We start from the raw sequence: 20544 nt of genomic DNA, 5'->3' as shown, positions 1-20544 counted from the left end.
GTATCAAATTACTTCCTAGCTACTGAGCCGTCAGTGACAGCTGCCCCTGGGGCTGTGTCCCCGGATTGTATGGGGATGGAGGAAAAGGGGGTCCTCTTCCACGACCCTTGTTCCATAATTTTATGTGTTATGAGGGCCTGTCTTCTGGGTGGCTTTATTTTTACTTCAGGTGAGACCAGATTACTGGAATTTGTGTCCTGCCCCATTTGGATGACCACCTGGTAAACACTGTTCAGGCCAGTGACAATTCTGTCTTTCTCCAGAGAGAAAGGCAAAGGCAAAATGATGGAACATAGGTTAAAATATCTCTTCTGAACTGTAGGAGACAGGTAGGTTGTGATAGAATTTGACAGAATTTAATCTGGGCCATTTGGACTGTTCTATAACTCTGGTAGTTGAGACTTTGATGAGGTTTGCTCTTACAACTGTGGATTACCAGTATTATCACAGTAAACACTGTTGGAGTTATGTACGTTTGTAGCGAGACACAAGTTTCCTTTAACCTACTTATTAAAGTGTTTTGTGGAGAGCTGCATTCATCAGCTTTTAGCACCTTATTTTTTGTTGGTGTTGTTCACCCTTCTTTAGTGAATAACTGAGATCTGTTTGAGGGAGAAGCTCTCTTTAAGCAGGATCTGATAGGTCACGTGTAGGTCCATAGCTCTCTTGCTGTAAACTACCCTATCATGAAGAAGGTAGTTCTTCTTAATTTGTTGTTGTGCCTTTTGTTAACACCTGTTTGAATTTTCATTTTGGAGTATGGTCCAGCCCTTACCTGATGATCTACTGGACAGCTCCCCTGCCGTCTTGACTTGGCAAGCACTGCCTTTGCACTTCTTAATGTTGCATTTCCTGTCCTTGCTGGGGAAGCACTACACGTGGCTTTTGTGTCAGCTAAGGGAATTTGAAGTCCATCCCAAGCCTCTCTATTCTATCGGTATGGGCTAATTGAACGCTCTTAAGACTTAGCACTGAAAAGGGAAAAGACACCATTTCTCCTATATAGTGGGCGAGTAAGGGAAGAAAAAGAGTGCCACAGAATACCTGCCTGCCCTCTGTAGCATTTCCCCCCCTTCGTCTCCAGGCTGGATCCCCTGTGGTCTGTGTACTTCCAGGGCATGAATGCAATAGTATATGGATTCTTTTCCCTTTTCTTCTGAGTTACCAGTGTAAAGATCTCTTGGTCAGGTTGATTAATCTGTCAAAACTGCATAATAGTTGTTCCAGGCTTTTTGAGACTTCCTCACTTGCCCGGATCCCATTATTTTGGAAAATAGCTGTCAACCTGGGAAACTGATCTTCCTTCTCCTTCCACTGCTTATGTAGCTAGCTCTAGGGTTGCCAAAGCCACCTTTTATTCAGAAAACATGGCCTCGACTGCCGACTTTTTTGGTCTTTTCTATCAAAATGTTAGAACTTTTAGAGATATATTTTGGAGCTCTCCTTTTCTATATTTGAGCCCTCTTTTTCTCTTGATAAATGTCTATTTTATCTTTTTAAAAAACTGGCTGTTTATTGATCATTTATATTGTCTTTTTAGTCTCTATTTCATTAATTTTAATTCTGATCTTTATTATTTCCTTCTTCTAACTTTGGGCCTCATTTGTTTTTCTAGTTCCTAAGGAGACTGTTCATTTAAGATCTTTCTTTTTTCTTAATATAGGCATTTATTGCTATGCACTTCCCTCTTAGAACTACTTTGGCTGCATCTCATAAGATTTGGTATGTTGTGTTTCCATTTTCATTTGTCTCAAGATATTTTTTTAATTTCTCTTTCGATTTATTCTTTGATCCATTGATCAGGAACATGTTTAATCATCACATATTTGTGAATTTTTAAATTTGCTTCTTGTAATTGATTTGTGGTTTGATACTGTTGTGATGCTTGATATGATTTCAATCTTCTTAAATTTGTTAAGACTTGTTTTCTGGCCTAACATGATCTATCCTGGAAATGTTCCGTGTGCTTAAGAATGATGTGTATTCTGCTTCTGTTGGATGGAATATTCTATGTCTTTTAAGTCCATCTGATATAATGTATAGTTCAAGTGCAATGTTTCCTTATTGATTTTCTCTCTGGATGATATCTCTATTGTGGAAAGGCAGGTACTGAAGTCCCTAACATGCATTGCTGCCTATTTCTCCCTAATGTTTGCTTTATATATTTGCTCCTTTATATATTTATGCTCCTCTGTTGGTGCATAAATACTTAAAAATATCATATCCTCTTACTGGTTGGACCCCTTTATCATTACGTAATGACCTTCTTTGTCTCTTATTACAGTCTTTTGCTTAAAGTCTATTTTGTCTGATCCAAGCATAGCCACGCCTGTGGAATTCTTCAGTCTGATTTGCCCTGTTGATTGGAGATAGAGAGAGGAATCAATGGATTGGTGTAATGAGGCCTGGCACCATTGTGTCACGTCTCAGGGAGTGAGTACTGCCCCCCCCCCCCCCCCCCCCCCCGGGACCATGTGAAGTACACCATGGTTTCAAGACCTCTTTGTTAACAGTTATCTTGACCATCTCTTACTTCTGGGCAGGTAAGAGAAGTCTTCTCCCACTTTCTAAAGCTGTGGAACCTCGTCCGTGTTCCATGAACCATGGGTTACTTCTCAGAAATGGATAGAAATGGAGAAGGGCCTTGTCTTTGTTAGCTCTGGAATTAGGATATTTCTTCTTATCTTTTTTACTCACTGTCACTTTTTTTTGTGCTCTTTTCATGATATTGCTTTCATTAGGTTTCTTAGAGCATGGGGTTTGCCGTCAGATTTGGACGTGAATTCCACCTCTGTCTAGTTTTCCCTACACGAGCAGTAACTTAAGCCTCCGTTCCTTGTGTTAAAATAATGCCCTCATCTCTATTTTAAGGGGACATTTGTAAAATTCTTAGTTCTTTTTCTTTTTTTTTTTTTTTTTTTATGTCTACCTATTTTTGAGAGAGAGACAGAGCACCAGTGGGAGAGGGGCAGAGAGAGAGGGAAACACAGAATCTAATGCGGGCTCTAGGCTCTGAGTTGTGAGCACAGACCCTGACCTGGGGCTCAAACCCACAAACTGTGAGATCATGACCTGAGCTGAAGTTGGATGCTTAACTGACTGAGCCACCCAGGTGCCCCAAGTTCTTAGTTCTTATTAGCATGGTGCCTTGCCTATGGTAAACATTCAATGAATAACATGTATTGGTTATTGTTACTGTTGGTTTTCTTCTTAGGTTATTTCTTTTATCTTGACTGAGAACCCTACTTCTCTCAGAATAAGGCAGAATGTGGAGAGTCAAATACTTTTCCCTAGAAGAAAGTTCTGTCTCAAGCAGAAGTTGATACCCCTGACGATCACCTCAGTCAGAAAAACAGAAATAACAAATACCCTGAAGGTCAGCCTCAGTTAGGCTCTACATGAACTAATAGTTCTTTAAAATTTCCTTTTTAACTCCTCTGATGACTCCAGGGTTCCAAGGAGTCTGTGTTAATCATTTTATTTATTTATTTATTTATTTATTTATTATTTTAAAGAAATGTTTAAGATCATTTATTTATTTTGAGAGAGAGAGACAGTGCAAGTGGAGGAGGGGCAGAGAGAGAGGGAGAGAGAGAATTCCAAGTAGGCTCCCTGCTGCCAGTGCAGAGCCTGACGCAGGGCTTGAACTCACGAAACCGCGAGATCATGACCTGAACCGAAACCAAGAGTTGGACACTTAACTGACTGAGCCACCCAGGCACTCCTGTGTTAATCATTTTAAGTTGTTTAGTGTTAACATAAAAAATAACAAACGGGGTGCCTGGGTGGCTGAGTCGGTTGAGCATCTGATGTCAGCTCGGGTCTTGATCTCAGGGTCATGAGTTCAAGGTCTATGTGGGGCTCCACGCTGGGCATGAAGCCTACTTAAAAAAATAATAAGTAGAAGTAGAAAACAACAAGTGGACTTTGGTTAAGCTTATACTCTTGACTTATGTCTTATGTGCAAATGGCGTGCAGGTTTCAGGTCTAAAACCTGAGTGGCTGTTTGCATCCAAATCCCTTTGCTAAGAATATAAAATAAGGCAGAGGAAGGAGCAGTTTTGAGCATCACACTTTGTGGGAATAAGGTTGGGAAAAACCCAGCCAGATAATTTGGAAAGATGATGTGGTGACAACTCCTTTTAAAAAGGCTCTAGATTCTGTGTCTCCCTCTCTCTGGCCCTCCCCTGTTTATGCTCTGTCTCTCCCTGTCTAAAAAATAAATAAAACATTAAAAAAAAAAAAATTAAAAAGGCTCTAGAGGGACGCCTGGGTGGCTCAGTCAGTTAAGTGTCTGACTTTGGCTCAGGTCATGATCTCATGGTCTGTGAGTTAAAGCCCCTGCATTGGGCTCTGTGCTGACAGCTCAGCCTGGAGTCTGCTTCAGATTCTGTGTCTCCCTCTCTCTCTTTCCCTCCCCTGCTCTCTTTCTTTTTCTCTCTCTCAAAAATAAATAAATATTAAAAAATAAATAAATAAATAAATAAATAAATAAATAAATAAAAATTAAGAGGCTGTAGATTACGAATCTTCTCTCCATGGAAGCAGGGTGAGGATTATTGAATTCATTTGCTATATAGCCTTGGTGGACTTCATCACTCTTGTCATGAAAAGGGGCCAGAAGATGCCAGTTTCTTTCCTGCCAGTTTCTTATCTTGCTCATAGGTCCTTGAGTTTCCAACAGTTTCCGTTAAGAATTTCTGGTTGTCTAGTAATCATTTCCACATACCTCGATATTTAACATTAGCTGGCTTAGTCATTAGGTTGGCCCAAAACAAGAGCGGGTATCGTGTTCATTTTTGCCTCCAGGGAGGTGATTGTATGTTGCATACGTTTTTTTGTATTGTCCAAACATACGGTTGCTTGAAGATGTTTACAACATAGGACCTGACTTGCCTCATAATCATCACTTAGGATGCACTGGTCTCCTCCCCCTTCACTAAAGTTAATTGTTCTGATTAGAGGAAGGAAATGTGTGCATCTGTCTCCAGGTGATGCTTATGGCAGGCTAAGGAGTGTTGGTGACCACCTCCTAAAACAGGGAGAACAGAAAGGGGGGCGTCCACACTGCTCGTGCTCCACTCTGGACTTAGCCTGTAGGCTGAGATCAGAGCATTCTGGCTGGGAGGACCCTTTCCCGGGAGCTGTGGGCTGAAGGAGCTGCTCCCTGGCTTTTGCCTCCCCCTCCCCCCAGCGGAGGTGCCGTGGCCCGGGCGCAGGCAGCAAGTGACTTCTCACAGCCCGCATGTCGTCCTGTAGACCGCGAAGGGAAGGGACCCAGCGTGCGGGCCCAAGGACGGGAAGAGCCTCTTCGGCGGGCTGGCCTCTGGGGAGTCCAGCTGGTCCCAGCACCGGCAGCGGCGCCTGCAGGATCACGGCAAAGAAAGGAAGGAGCTTCTGTCTATGACTTTGCAGGTATGGCTCAGTCTTGGCATCACACGAGTGCCTGCAGGGACATCCCCGTGGCTACCGTTGGGGGCCACGGAAGGAGGTGGGGTGGCGCAGAGCCTGCCCGTACCTCTCTTGACTTCTACGTAATACGGCTAGCGTGTCAGAGGCTCTGGGAGGCTTGGCAGGAGAGGCCTGTTTCCCTTGGTTTAGGCCAGAATCACCCAGCCTTGCCCCTTCACAGCCTCCCTTTCTCCTGCATCGCCTGCTGGAGATGCTGTGCTGACACACAGTGGTGCGGCCCCGGGCCGTTGCCACGCTAAACCCCGGGACTCTCCTCACCCTGGAAGTGGGTCAGAGTCTACTCTTTGTGGCAGTAAAGCTGCTTCTCTTTCTGTCACCTACTCCAGCGTGAAAGGAGAAACCCAAGGGGTTTACTGGCTGAGTCATCCTGTTGACCATTTATCTCGTGATCGGGACTACTTTTAAAAGCACTGCTGCCGGTTACCAGCCCTGTGCCGGTTCCAATTTGATGGCATAGACCCTTAAGCCTCTGATCTCAGATTGTCCTCTTCCGACACCGTAGGATGAAAGGCACACCTGAGCTCGGCCGCTCCTGGAAGGCACCTGTCTGAGCTCAGAGGTCTCTCTTCCTCTGTTATTTTTATCCTGTAGACCCGTGGTTTCTGCTACCCTAAGGAGCACTTAGAGGAGCCTTGGGAGCCAAGGGGCTGGTGGAGATTGCCCTGGCTGATGCCGCCTGGCCTGGTTTATGTGTGGGTGAAAGGCTAGTAGTCATGGCGGTCAGCATTTAGTGCACCAGGGGGGCAGAGACCAGGGCAGCTGCGGACGCGCCAGGTGGCAGAGGGGCAGGTGCCTTCTGGTGCCCGGCCTTGTTCCGGCCTCTGCTGCTGTCCTTGAGTCTCTATCTTTATGCCCGGCCAGTCACCTCAGTCTCTTGGTACCTCCTTTTCAGGAGGAGGTGCGGGTTGGTATGGGGGAGATGCTGGTGAGGGGCTAGGCTTGCCTCTGATCTGGTCTCACATCTGAGTCCTGCCCATTGCCAGCTCTTGACCTTGGGTAAGTTATTTAACTTCTGCTTTCAGTCTTTAGTTTCCACAGTTATTAAATGGGGTTAATCATAGGATCTCAGATGGTTTCAGGAAGGATTAAATGAGAATCAAATGTGGTCACACAGTGCTTGGCACCTAGTAGGTTCTCACTAATTTTTATTGTCGGCCAGTCCTGGGTCCTGTCAGCTGTGACAGGCAGAGGGTACCCATGGCCCACTACTCCCTCAGCAGGGTCTCTAGACAGGGGCCATCAGCAGAGCGGGAACCTGCCTCTCCTGGGGCAAGCTGGGTGCTGCTCTTGGCGTTCGGAGCTCTTTCTACAGGTCTACAGGCCCTGTACCCATGAGAGCCCCCCCAGCGTGCCGTAGCCCGGCATCCTAGATGTCCTGCAGTGTGTCCCCGAATGGCTGGGCCCAGTGCAGACCCTTCGCAGGTAACTCGTCCCCACTTTGCCTGTCACAGAGTGCAGAGAAGAAGCCTGAAACTAGTGGCCCGGAGGCCGAGTCCTGCCCAGAGCTCCACGTGGAGGCGCTGGAGACATTGACGCGGGCTTCCGCAGCAAGCGCCGAGGGAGGAGGGGTCCGTCCTGAGCAGCCGTTCATTGTGCTGGGGCAGGAGGAGTACGGGGAGCACCACTCCTCCATCATGCACTGCAGGTGGGTGGGGGTCTGGGGGCAAGGCCCCCCCGGCAGGAAAGTGCTGACTGGGGCGGGGGCTGGTCTCCCTGGGAAGCCTGGGTTACGAGGCTGTGTGTGCGAAGGTGTGGCAGACAGGAGGTACGCGTGGTGGGCTGGTCCCCGAAGGACTGTGGCCGTCCCTCCAGAGTCACAGGAGGGCTGAACAGCTGCTCTTGGCCTGGGCAGCCTCTCTGTCCTCTCTAGCTGTGGGACTCTGGAGTCTCAGGAATAGGCTACCTTTTATTGGAACTCCCTAAGACTTCATTATAATTTGCCTCACGTTTGTACTTTTAGGTAAATATTTATGTATAAGGTTTTAGTCACACGTGGTAAAAGGTTGATCTTTATAAGAAGCCCTCACGGAAGGTAGTTTTCAGACAGTGAGTGTCCTCCCTGCCCCGGGAGCCGATGGCTCTGGAGTGTGATGCAGGAGGCACCCCAGTGCTCGGGGCCGTGCCTACCTTCCCTGCTGTTCTGTCCCCGTCCTGGACCACAGGGCTCAGCACATACTAGGTCCTTTGTAAGCAGTTCCTGGGCGACCAAACACATGAATACTTCTAGAAGTAGTCCACACCCATCCTTGGCGTGTAGGCGGTTTGAGAAACAGTTGAGAAGTCAGCAAAGCAGTCTGGGCACTAGCTGAAGAGGACGGTGCGCTGAGGCAAGGATGGTAACAGCTTCCTTCTCTCTCCTGTCTTAGAGTGGACTGCTCGGGGAGGAGGGTCGCCAGCTTAGACGTGGACGGGGTCATCAAAGTATGGTCCTTCAATCCCATCATGCAGACCAAAGCGTCCTCCATTTCCAAGTCGCCGCTGCTCTCTCTGGAGTGGGCCACCAAGCGGGACAGGCTGGTGAGTGACGAGCGATGCGTGCCTCATTGCGGTCTAAGTGAGGAGTTTCCAGCTTCTGGCACCAGTGGCTGAGCCGAGGCAGCCAGGCCAGGCCCCTCCCTTCTCTCTTCCTGGGAGTCGGGGGGGCACACCTCCAGACTGTCCGATCAGGGCTCCTGCTTGGGGGCGGCAGGGAAGCTATTGGATTAGCAAGAATTGAAATCAGATGGTCATGGGACCTGCAGGACGCTCCTGCCAGTTGGTGAGTGTCTCTCCTGCCCCCTGCTCTCCCCCATCAGCTCCTGTCGTCTGTCCCCTCTGACAGCCCAGCACAGATGTTCCCAGCTGCCCCTCCTCCTGCAAGACCCCTCCCCAGGCCAGGCACTCTGGGAAGTGGCTGAAGCTGGTGGGGATGGTGTCCTATTTGGGGTCCCCACACGTCTACTACAGTGCTGTTAGCACAGCGCTCTTTTTCTTTCTGGACGTTTTTAATACTTGAGAGAGGATTTGCAGTTGAAGAGGTCAAGTTGATTTAAGTGTTTTCTTTCCTTGTATTCTGTTTTGAGGAGATGATGCAAGGCAGCCCAAGGGGCAAACCTCATTGTTTTTTTAAATAATTTTTGACAACTTGCAGGGATTATCCTTATGCTACTAGGATCTCAGGACTTAGCCTATACAAGTGTTATCTGCCAGTGTGAATTTGAAGTTAGAATATAGGTAATATTCCTGGGGGACACCCTCAGACCTGCCTCTGGTTCTTCTTCTGGCATTACCCATTATTATCTTTTAAGCTTTTTACCCAATCAGTCACAAATGCCTGAAGGCAAGGATAGCCTCTTGTATTTTTCCTGGAGACCTTTACAGGCCCAGAGCCAGAGCTGTCCCCAGAACATGCAAACGGGGCCTCACCCAGGCCCGGCAGGCTGCCGGTGGTGGCGGGTAGGTGAGGGAGAAGGAAGGACGGGAACAACTGACATTTAAAACTGACAGGGAGCGAAGATCAGAGCATCTCATTCAATCAGCCGGCACCTTTCCAGGTGTATCTGAGGTGATCTCTCTCTCTCTCCCAGTTCATAGATGCCTTCTATAGTTTTGTTTCTGTTCAAGGTCACCTCTAAGGTCTCCACGTAATTTTTTTTAAATTTTTCAAATCTTTATTTTTGAGAGAGAGAGAGACAGAGAGAGACAGAGAGAGAGAGAGACAGAGCGTGAGCAGGGGAGGGGCAGAGAGAGGAAGACACAGAATCCAAAGCAGGCTCCAGGCTCTGAGCTGTCAACACAGGGCCGGACGCAGGGCTCAGACTCAATGGACTGCGAGATTGTGACCTGAGCTAAAGTCAGATGCTTAACCAACTGAGCCACCCAGGCGCCCCGGTCTTCATGTAATTTTTTTTTTTTTTTTTTTTTTTTTAAATGTTTTTTTAATGTTTATTTTTGAGACAGAGACAGAGCATGAACGGGGGAGGGTCAGAGAGAGGGAGACACAGAATCCGAAACAGGCTCCAGGCTCTGAGCCGTCAGCACAGAGCCCGACGCGGGGCTTGAACTCACGGACCGTGAGATCATGACCTGAGCCGAAGTCGGCCGCTTAACCGACTGAGCCACCCAGGCGCCCCGGTCTTCATGTAATTTTTAAATGAGGTCCGTTGTAGCCAGATATCACCTGGTTGCGTGGAGGTGTGTTTAAGTGGGCCTCGCCCCTACTGCCTGCCCAGACCTGCCCCTTCTCAATTCTAGCTCCTGCTGGGCAGTGGTGTGGGGACAGTGCGTCTTTATGACACAGAAGCCAAGAAGAACCTCTGTGAGATCAGCATCAATGACGACATGCCCAGGTGAGTGGGAAGCCACTGGCCACCCCTGCCGTGCTCTGTGGGGGGGCCTGCTTCTGCGCCGGGCCTTTTGGCCCGTCTTCTGTGGCAGGACCAGCCTCCGGGGGCCGGCGGAGTGCTGACCCAGCCCCGCGTCTGTTGCAGAATCCTGTCTCTCGCGTGCAGCCCCAACGGGGCCTCTTTCGTCTGTTCGGCCGCCGCTCCGAGCCTCGCTTCCCAGGTGGACTTCTCGGCTCCAGATACCGGCAGCAAGGGTACTGACCAGGTTCCCGGCAAGCTGCTGCTGTGGGACACGAAAACCATGAAGCAGCAGGTGCAGGCCCTGCCCCTGTGGGTCTCCCCGTGGGTCTGTGTGGGGTCACACTCCGGGCTCGCTCTCCCGTCTTTCCGATGAGCCGCCTCCTCTCTTTGCTCTGGTCTCCTCTGATTTTGATTTGTGAGGAGGGTTCGAAGTGGAAGTGTTGAAAAGCAGTAACACTCGGGTTGGGCAGCTTGCTAGCGACTTAAGTCATTGAGAATTGTGCCCCCGGCTGAGAAGTCATACGCAGCCTATCAGAGGGCCCTTGTGGCTTATAAAATTTGTTTACTTTTGTTTATATTGAAAAGCTTTAACAATTTTTTGAGCGGTTGTGGTTCACAACAAAATTGGGAGGAAGGTACAGAGGTCTCCTACATGCCCCCTGCCCCCACGTAGACACACCCCTACTGCGTCCCCCACCAGAGCATCTGCAGTGACCGCCTAATCCCCTAAAGTTCAGAGTTGATCTCAGGCCTCAGTCTTGGTGTTGTACGTTCTCAGGGATTGGACAAATGTATGAGGACAGGTACCTACCACTGTAGTATCACACAGGCTGTTTTCACTGCCTAAAAACCCTCTGTGCACCTCCCGTTTGTCCTACCACGTCCCCCCAAACCCTGGCAGCCGCTGACCTTTGTAGTGTCCCCGTAGCTTTGCGTTTTCCATAATGCCATGTAGCTGGGATCTTACGGCATTTTCGCATTACCTTCTTTCGCTTATTAGGCATTCAAGTGGCTTAGTTTTTAGGAGACAGATGTGGACTCTCTTTCTGATTCCGTTAGCTTAGTATTTCATAAAAATGACAGCAGCAGCTGAAAGAGGTGGGGACGCATGCATGTTCTTGAGAAGTGACAGCCACGTGAAAGCTGACTTGTGGGCCACGTGGCCCACCTTCCTCAGGAGCCGAGGACGGTTCCCACCTAAAGTGGCGGGTCCCCGCAGCTGTGACCCTCAGCCCCTAGAGAGAGAAAGGATGTGTAAACTCACACATTTAAAAGGCAGTGACGTTGCTCATTAAAATTAGTTTTGGGACACAAACGTGGCATGGCCCTTGCCTCGAACAAATGGTTTTCTGATGTCACTGGACACTGGGAAGGGTCCCTGTTCTGTAGACGGGCCGTGTTCCGAGGGTCCAGTTCGCACCTCCCTGCGTCTGCCTGTAGAAATGGTGTATATTCCCAGCAAGGGGTCTCCCTGGAGCTCAGGTTTCAGGGCCACGCCTGAATTCCTGACCACCGTGTCCTGCCACGTCTGTTCTCCTCTCTAGTTTTCCTCATCTTGCCAGATGTGCTCCACTTAGAAACAGGTGCCTCTCTGGAGCCGTCCTTCTCCCTCACTCCACGCGGTCAGTCCGTGAGCAGACGGCCCCACCTGCAGAGTGTTTCTGCCCACTTCTCTGCACTTCCAGGGACGCAGCCTAGACTCGCGCCCCCGGCCCTCCCACCGGAGGGAATGGCAGACCCTGTGGCATGTCACACCGCTCCATTCTTCCAGATTTCCCACCCACACTGGCCCAGGGCCTTGCACGGTCTGCCGTCCCCGCCCTTCGGCCTCGTGGAGTGTCCTGCGGCCGCAGGCCCTACCCACGTGCTCTCCCCTCTCTAGAGAGTTCTTATCCCACTCAGTCTGGCAGACATCTGTCCTCCAGTGTCTCTTAGATGCTTTCCCTTCTCCAGTTTAATTAGATCCTTCTTAATCTCGTTCTTTTCCTCAAAAGCACGTCCCGTAATTTTATGTTCACTTGTTATCTTCAGAGTTTTAATGAAATACTGAGTACGTACAAAAGAATGTTGCAATCGAAGGTGTATAGGGTAATGAGAAGAGAAGCTGTAATGTGAACCCGTACATATTGTCACAGTTTGAAAGTGGAACCTTCAACGCTTTTTATGCTCTCGTGTGCCCTTTGCATTCTTGGCCCCCTTCCCCTTGCAGACAACCTATTTTGAATTTCGGGTTGTTACTGTTTTACAATTTCCAATTTAGTTAGTTGTTTTTTGTTTTGGTTTTTGTTTGTAACTAGCTCCAGTTCTCCCTGGACCCCGAGCCCATTGCCATCAACTGCACGGCCTTCAATCACAATGGGAACCTGCTGGTCACAGGGGCGGCTGATGGCGTCATCCGCCTGTTTGGTAAGTGGGTGTGCTCACGGCAGTCTGGTCCCCTCCTCCGGTGTCTCAGAGAAGAGAGTTGGGTTTTTGCCGGCTGGACTAGAGGCTACTGCAGAAGCCCAATTCAAGATGCTTGAAATAGAGCTTAACTTTGGTCCGAGTCTGCTCTTTTCAAAACCTCCGGAACCAGTCACCTTGCATGCGGTCAGTGTCGGGGGACCCCGGGAGTGCTGGGGCTCAGCAGTCCTTGAGTCCGGACTGTTTGATCCGAGTCCTATGGCCTGAATGAGATCCAGGAGGACACGTGAGAGTAATGCCATGCCGTCCGCTTGGCGTGGCTCGTGCGTTCTCTGGTAAAGGTGTGTCGCCGTTTGAGGATCCCCGAGGCAGACCTGCCTCTGGAGACTCTGGGTCAGAGAGTCTGGGAGGGAACTAGGGACTGTGTCCAGCAGATCCCCCAGGCGCCCTGGTGGGAAGTTACCTAGGAAGCGGTGGGAGGCCTCCTAGGAAGGATTTGTGTGTCCCCCTCAACTTCTGGGCTCCCCAGAGGAGCTCAGGCTCTGCCAAGAGATTCCTGAACCTCATTTTTGACCCAGTGTTAAAAGCTTCTATTTTACATTTGTTAAACAGACGATTAATACATTGGCGGAGAGAACTAGCAAACTGAAAGGCCTTTTTGGCAGGGCTCAGCTCCGAGATACCTGTAGTTTCCAGGAGGCCCTCTGCCTCCAGAACAGCTTCTGCCCTTCTGTCAGGGGCGGATGCCTCCCCGGGGCCCGGGCGGGGGTCTTAGCGGCACCTCATTGCCTCAGATATGCAGCAGCACGAGTGCGCCATGAGCTGGAAGGCCCACTGCGGGGAGGTCTATTCTGTGGAGTTCAGTTACGACGAGAACACCGTGTACAGTATCGGCGAGGACGGGAAGGTAGGTGGGAGCGGATTTGGATCGGGAACTTCCCTTCCGCTGGGTTAGCCATCTGAGAGATTCCAGAGAGCACCAGAGAAGCGGGGGGGGGGGGGGGGGGGGGGGGGGGGGGGGGGAGTGAGATGAATCCTGACCGTGCCCTTTACTGGCACTGTGACCTTGGGCCCCTCTCTGCCTCACCGTGTCCTGTGTGTAATAGGGGTGTAGTAGTAACCAGTCTCCTAGGACCGTTGTGAGGTTTGCACAAGTTTAGTGGGAGCTGGCGGTTATGAAAGGGAAGAACCCAGCCTCCGTCCTTGTAGCAGAAGTGACTCTTCCCACTACAGGTGCATTAGCGGCGTCCAGATTAGGGCCGGGTTGTGCTGCGTTGACCTTGGTGGTTGGGTGGTCACAGCATCACGTGTAGAGTTTGCTTCCTAGAGTCAGTGCCGATAGGCCTGAGTGGAGTCAAGAAAGGTAAAATAAGCCGGGGATAAAAGCAAAGAGAAGTGCCCCCTTGTCTATTCTTTCTGGAAAGACACATTAGGACCTGTGGAAAGGGAGCTGGGGGTGGGAGGCAGGAAGGCAGAAGTGGGAGAAAGTCTTGGTTTTCATGTGTACCTTCCGGTACATTTGGATTTTATACGATGTACCTGTAGTATTCATTGAAAACTAATTACAAAATAAATCCTTCATTTGAAAACTGTGGGAAGGGAGTTTTAAATTAAAGCTTGACTTCCTATTTATGTGAGTAGGACTCTCAGGTAAGAGGTGGTCAGACGGGCCTGTCCGTGATGTAGGCTAAAGGATTATATACACTATAGTGCGTGGAGCTAGTTGATGATGATACCGCGCGTGTTCAGTTGATAACAATGCGGAGACATCGGGAAGATATTTGGGATGTGTCCTCTCTTTGCTTCTAAGTCAGAAAGATCTGGTTGGGTTCTAACCCTAGAAACAACAACAACAATCGCAGTAATAGTCATGATCGCTTGGAGCATTCCCCTGCTTCAGAGACAGGAACCCAAACAACGGCAGCTGCCTGCCCTTTTCCTCTCCTGGAGTCAGGCCAGAGAGAAAGCCCAGGCTCTCATGTGAAGTTACAGACTCTTTCTAGATGTTCTTCTCTGAAAGAATGTTTAAGTTGTGTTGGGCAGGGGTGCACTGAGGGGTCATCCCGCCACCTTTCCTGGTGGGCTGTAGACCCACGGCCTCTGCTCTGGGATCCACCTTTGCTCCTCCTCCCGGGCTGGGTGCCGGGGAGCCACGGCCAGCTCCTGCTGGAAGAGCATTCAGGTTGTGCTTTGTGGTTGCAGTTCATCCAGTGGAACATCCACAAGAGTGGCCTGAAGGTGTCTGAGTACACCCTCCCCGCCGACGCCACGGGCCCCTTTGTGCTGTCAGGTTACAGCGGCTACAAGCAGGTTCAAGTTCCCCGGGGCCGACTCTTCGCTTTTGACTCGGAGGGAAATTACATGCTGACGTGTTCTGCCACGGGCGGAGTCATCTACAAGGTACCGGGGGTGGGGGGGCTGTCACGGTGGGTAGGGAGGTCCCCCCTGGAGGTCTGGGCCAGGCTGAGCATGGGCCTCCATCCCTCTCCCTGCCCTGTGTGGCCCCAGAGAAGCCTCTGACCCCGGATGGATAGCTCCTGGGGTCTCCTTGCTGCAGGCCGGGCAAGGGGGCCGATTCTCAGCTCAGGAGTGGGGACAGAGTATGGCACGCCTGTCCTTTTCTCTGCTTGTCCATTTGCAGATTCTGGACCTTTTCTGCTTTTGTTCCTTGGGAATAATACCTATTATAGAAAACACGAAGAAATAGGGAGAAGGGTTGGAAAGAGTGTTGGGTTGGGGAACATGCCTCACACAAGCAAGAGCTTTCTGTGGTCTGCTTTAGTTACTCTAATGTGGTATAGATTTATTAGTTTATTGGGGATCCCATGGATCATGGATATTCCAGTCCCATGGCCAAAGCAGAAATCTGGGGGTGTGATTGATCACAGCATGATGTAAGTTGTCCGCTTTGGTTTTGTCCCTCAGTTTATACGCTTGTTTTAATTCTCGTGTCCGAGTTTCTCTGGTTCATGTACTTTGTAAAATATAATTGTATGAATTTATAAACGTCTTGTATTTTACTAATATTATCAAACAGACTAGTGATTAGGATTTGAGTTGTAGCCTAAGCATATGTTTATGGTAACCACACAAACCAATTCTTAGCCTCACTGTTAACTCTTTGCCTAACGGTGGTATTTAGGCTGTAGGGATAGAGTCACAGGTGGAATGTCCTCTGCTTGGGGGCTCTCCATGCCCTCATTGCCATGGCTCATCAGTCAGTGGACCGCACGTGGTGTGGACAGAAGCTGTGCGCAGTTGTTGGTCTAGGCGCTGTGGAGTGCATGTGGGGGAGAGAGCGCGATCCTGTTCTTCTGGGATTCACACTCGAGACACCACCACCAGGGACAGGGCAGTGTTGGGGTTCCGAGGGGAGGGAGCTGGGCAGGGGCCGAGTCCTCAGGGAAGATCCCCTGGCAGGTTGTGGGGGGTGGTCTATGGATTTGAGGCCAGAGGAGAGACAGGGAGGAAGGCAGGCCTTGGGGCCCCACAGAGATAAAGGCACGTGAGAGCACTCGAATGGGATGGGGTGTAAGGAGGACTCTGGAGATGTAGTGTCAGGAGCCTTCTAGACTGTTGGCTTGGAGCGTGGCCCTGGGGCATCTGGGTTTACCATCAGTGAGGCTCCTCTTTTCCACACATGATGTGTCTAGTGGCTCTTGGCCTTCTTAAAATTAGCTCTGCAGTTTCTTGTAATTGCTGTCGGGAGATGCTGTAAAAATAAGAGCTTTCTGTTTGCAAGCCTAATTGTAGTTTATTTTATTTAAAAATTGAGTTTCAGTTAGGTTATACTTCGCTCTCTGTATGATTTTATGTGTGTTGCATGTGTTTGTGTATTTGTAACGATGAGCCTTTGTCACTTGTTATTTGTCCTGATCAGCCTTTGTCATTTGTCCCAATCAGCCTTTGTCGTTTGTCCCAAATGCCTCCTCCTCTCCTGTCCTCCTGCAGCTGGGTGGGGAGGAGACGGTTCTGGGTTTCTGCCTGAGCCTGGGTGGCCACCAAGCCTCTGTGGTCACTATGGCCTGATGATTTGCAGTCAGACGTGCTCTGTAACCAATTAATGGGTCCGAAGATTTCCCTCTGTACAATTTTTGAAATGCCAGTTATGGGGTCTGATTTACTTAAGGAATATAATGAACTTTGGATCCTGTTTTTATGATCTTTAAACAACTTATGATTTAAATTTATTTTTTTATTTTTGTATTTGATATTGATTTATAACTTATGACTTTTAAAGATGTTTTCTCCACAAAGGCCAGAGACTTCTGCGTCCTACTCCTGGGTGTTATCCATAGCCGGATTAATCATTATTCATCGTGCTCCTGGCTTCCCCTTCCTCGTTACCTGCTGACTCTTCATAGCTGTGGGCTTGGTGGGAGAGGGGGAGCCTGTGCATGTGTCCTCAGGGGCCTGCCTGTGCCAGCACTGTGCTGGGTGCCACAGCTCGTATTCCTGTGGGAAGCAAATGGGCAGCCGAGCAGCAGATCCAGGATCTAATGCTGGGGAGCAGTAAACCATGTAGGAAAAGAACTGGGCGGGGAGTGCCGGTTAAAGGTGGCAGAGAAAATTCTCTGGTCCTTGAGAACGTATGATCTTGTTTTCCACCTGAGACGAAGGAGTAACTATAGTTGAGGTAGGGAAGGCGCTTCCTGGCCCAAGAAATTAAACTGAGATCTTCTGGAAAGGTGGGCATGTGTGCCCGGGCACGTCCTCAGATTGGGGTAGCAGCTACCAGGCTCGAGGCAGTTTGGTGAATACAGTAGCTGTGTTTGTGAACAGTGCCTGCTGACGCCGCCTCTCTTGTCTTGCAGCTGGGTGGGGATGAGAAGGTTCTGGAGAGCTGCTTGAGCCTGGGTGGCCACCGAGCCCCCGTGGTCACTGTGGACTGGAGCACCGCCATGGACTGTGGGACGTGCCTCACTGCCTCCATGGATGGCAAGATCAAGCTGACCACCCTCCTGGCGCATAAACTCTGATGGGGCCCAACCCGAGGGACGCCCACGGAAGCAGTATTATTCTGGGGGGTGTGGGGAGATGGGACGGGAAGACAGGGCAGTCTGCTTCCACTCCTTGCCGGTGCGGGGAGTCTCCAGGGAGAGACTGGACGGGAGCCGCACGGAGTCGTGGCACGAGTGCCCTGGAGACCCACAGGCTGGGCTGTGCCGCAGGCCTGTTCCGGGGGCAGGAGGAGAGCTCGGGAAGCAGGAGACGCATCGTTGATGGCTGCTCTGTTGGCCCAGGAGAGATTGACAGTATTTTGTATATATTTGCTCGTTTTTCATCATTTTTTTAAAAAAAAGAATGCTCTCGCTGTCACCTGGTATCTCTTTCTGGAACGTGTGTGTGCAGCAGAGCGTGTCCCTTCACCCCTTGTCCTTGAAGAGGCACATGTTCCCGCAGGGAGCCGGTCAGCCGCAAGCCACCCCTGCGCGCCCACTGCTGCAGGGCTGAGCCTTGGGGGAGGTTTGCTCCGCCTTCGGGGTAGGACGGCCTCTCCCGCACCCCGCTGGCCAGCTGTGGCATGTGCTATTCTGTTTCTTTGAGCTCCAGTCAGGTCACAGCGTTCCTTTTCTTCCCTGCGTCGGTGGAGCTTCTCGGGATGAAGTTAGGGTCCCAGGTTTCTGCTCCGGGCTGCCTTCTGCACTCGGTTTCCCTGTCCCTCTGCCACTGGGGCTCCTGTCGTTCTGTCAACTTCACATCCTTGAGGTTGACCGGAGCCGGGTGCCAGCGCCCTCTGCTGGTGAATGGCGAGAGCACCGGAGCGGGTCTCCCTAGCTTGCTTTTCCATCTGAGGTGGGCCGGGCGTTGGCCTGTTACCTACTTCTGGAAAATCGGGAAGAAGTTGGTGCTGACGCCTTGGCACCCTTCTGCTGGGATGTGGAGGAAAGTAGGTATTTATGTGGCTCCATTATGAGAGAACACCAGAGACTAAGAAGTAGTGACTTACACATTTTTACCTGTTTCTACCTTGGTGACCCTCTACTCAAACGAAGAAAACCAAGACTCTCCATTTACAGTTTCCCCATCTTCTGCACTGAAACAGCAAATTGTTCACGTCCCCCAGCGATGCTGTAGGACGTTTAAGAAGCGGTCATGTGTTTCGTTCGAGTGAGAACATGGCCCGTTGAACTTCAAAGTTTTGTCTCACTTTCTATCTTGTACCCATTCTCTCTCGTCAGTACTGTCTCCACTGCTACCGAAACATCTTCAAGGATTGCAAAGAAACACTTGAAAAGCTGTGTCTTCTGTCTTTTCCTTTATGCTCTGGGCATTTGTTTTCAGTTCAGTTTAGGATTGTGTGGGTTTCCACAGCACTGCCTAAAAACACAAAACCCAAACCCTTTTGAAATGAGCAAATACGGAAACCTGCCCCCTCCTGGCCTGCTTCTCCCCAGTCTTCGCGCCATCCTGAGGGCTCGTCAGGATGCATTCACCCTGGCCTTCCTCCCGGTCGCATCCATACCCCCTCCAGGATGGGCTTTCATCCTCCAGTAAAACGTGTCAAAACTTGGAATTTCCCTTCTTCACAATAGCTGCTTGGCACCTACCCAGAAGCCCAGCAAGACCCCTCCCCTTATTTGGGGCAAGGGCAGGGTAGCAGGGAAGCCATCAAGCCAGTCCAGCCTCGGGTCCTGGAGCCTGTGTCCCTGGTGCAGGTGTGGACCCCAGCTCTGGCCCAGGCTCCACACCCCTGGCTGTCCTGGGGACCGGTCTGCTTGCCGCCTCCTCTCGGCCCCAGGAGCACGGCTTTCAGAGCACTTCAGCGGTTCGCTTCAACCCATCCAGATCCCACTGCTCGGGTGTTCTCTCCCCTGCCTGGGCTTCTCTCCCTTCAAGCAGCTTCTATGCAGACGCAAAGGTTTCCTGCTTCTCAGACCTCATTTTTCGGCTTGCTGGGAAGAAGTTTTAGGGAGGCACATATGGAGGGAGTGGTTCCACTGATAAGTATTTTCTTTCATTGACAAAAAAAAAAAAAAAACCAATGACACTTCACCAGTTAGACTTGGGTTTGTTCTGGCTCCCAGCTTGAGAGCAGAGGACCCTGGAGGTCAGTGGTTCTAATACTTCTGAGGAACCAGAGAGGTGGGTCCTGCCCCTGGTGTGGCCCCCTCTGGAAAGACTGCAGGCAGAGTCCGGGTGCAGCCTGCAGCCAGGTGACCTCGGTGCTGGACTGGTTGGTTTTGTGACTTGAAACCATTGGTTTATCTCTTCAAGCCTTGATTGAGTTAAACTCTCCTGGCCCAGCAGGTGAGCGTGCTTTAGAGAAACCAAAAGTGCCACACAACTTAGTAGAGATCTTCAGGGTAGGGAGTTTCCAAGCTTCGGATCAAGGTCCACAGTTGTGCACCTCTGGCCTGCGGAGGGTAATTATTCCATTGGCGGATCTGTTGCAAATCACATTTCAGATGGTGTCTTGATAATTTCACATTTTGGGGCCAGATGGTCAGTTCTAATCATCCTTTTACCTCAAAATGCGGTAGAAGAAGATTCCTCTGGTGGGAGAAGTTTCCTCTGTGTTTTTGTCATGTCTGTCACATCTGCGACCTGGGGTCTCTTTGCTGGCCTCTTTGAGGCTGCTGTACACTGTGATTAAAAAAAAAAAAATTTTTTTTTAAGTTTATTTATTTTGAGAGGGACAGAGATAGTACGAGTGAAGGAGGGGCAGGGAGAGAGAGAGAATCCCAAGCATGCGCAGAAACCTACCTGGGGCTCTACCCCATGAAACAGTGAGATCATGACCTGAGTTGAAACCAACTGACTGAGCCACCCAGGTACCCCTGAGTGTGACTTTTTTTTTGAGAGAGAGAAGCCACAAGTGAGCAAGGGGCAGAAGAGGGCAGTGAGGGGGAGGGAGGCCAGCCCCACCCGGGGCTTGAACTCATGGAACCCTGAGATCTTGACCTGAGCCGAGGTCTGATGCTTAACTGAGCCACCCAGGGGCCCCAAACTGAGTGTGATTTTAATTAAAGCTAGATGCTAGCTCCACGTGTCCACCGCAGTGCTCGCATCAGGCTGAACGCAAACACCGCGGACTCCTGGGAAGCTTTGTGGAGCTGCCGGGTTGGAAAAGGGAACACCTGGCCACCAATCTGAATGTTAAGTGTTAGTGACACCTACTTACTTTAAGATCATTTCTTTCCCTGCACCTGAGGGTCTCACCCTGTACCCCCTCCTTCCGGGATGCCTACACCCCAGCAGCGAGACTTGAACTTGGTCCCTGTGGGAATCCTGAGCCTTAAAATAATGCAGGCCCTCCTCCCCTCACCCTAATTTCTGATTTGGGGGTTCAGGAATTGACACTGTAATATTAAAATCCGAC

General features: G+C 50.3%; 1 protein-coding gene across 1 annotated transcript in view; it reads left to right on the top strand.

Annotated features, from left to right (window-relative positions):
• WDR91 (WD repeat domain 91) overlaps positions 1-18686 on the top strand; it is a 28628-nt gene extending 9942 nt beyond the window's left edge. The window contains exons 7-15 of the mRNA XM_042925543.1: positions 5260-5415; positions 6924-7117; positions 7839-7989; positions 9706-9800; positions 9942-10110; positions 12116-12224; positions 13016-13128; positions 14424-14621; positions 17036-18686. Of these exons, the coding sequence (XP_042781477.1) occupies positions 5260-5415; positions 6924-7117; positions 7839-7989; positions 9706-9800; positions 9942-10110; positions 12116-12224; positions 13016-13128; positions 14424-14621; positions 17036-17200 (1350 nt within the window). The 3' untranslated portion in view covers positions 17201-18686. The remainder of the gene's footprint in view (positions 1-5259; positions 5416-6923; positions 7118-7838; positions 7990-9705; positions 9801-9941; positions 10111-12115; positions 12225-13015; positions 13129-14423; positions 14622-17035) is intronic.
• Positions 18687-20544: the final 1858 nt, after the last annotated feature.

The sequence above is a fragment of the Panthera leo genome, chromosome A2 (assembly GCF_018350215.1).
Source record: "Panthera leo isolate Ple1 chromosome A2, P.leo_Ple1_pat1.1, whole genome shotgun sequence".
Lineage (NCBI taxonomy): Eukaryota > Metazoa > Chordata > Mammalia > Carnivora > Felidae > Panthera > Panthera leo.
The sequence above is the reverse complement of the archived record's forward strand: the minus strand, read 5'-3'. Positions and strand labels throughout refer to the sequence as shown.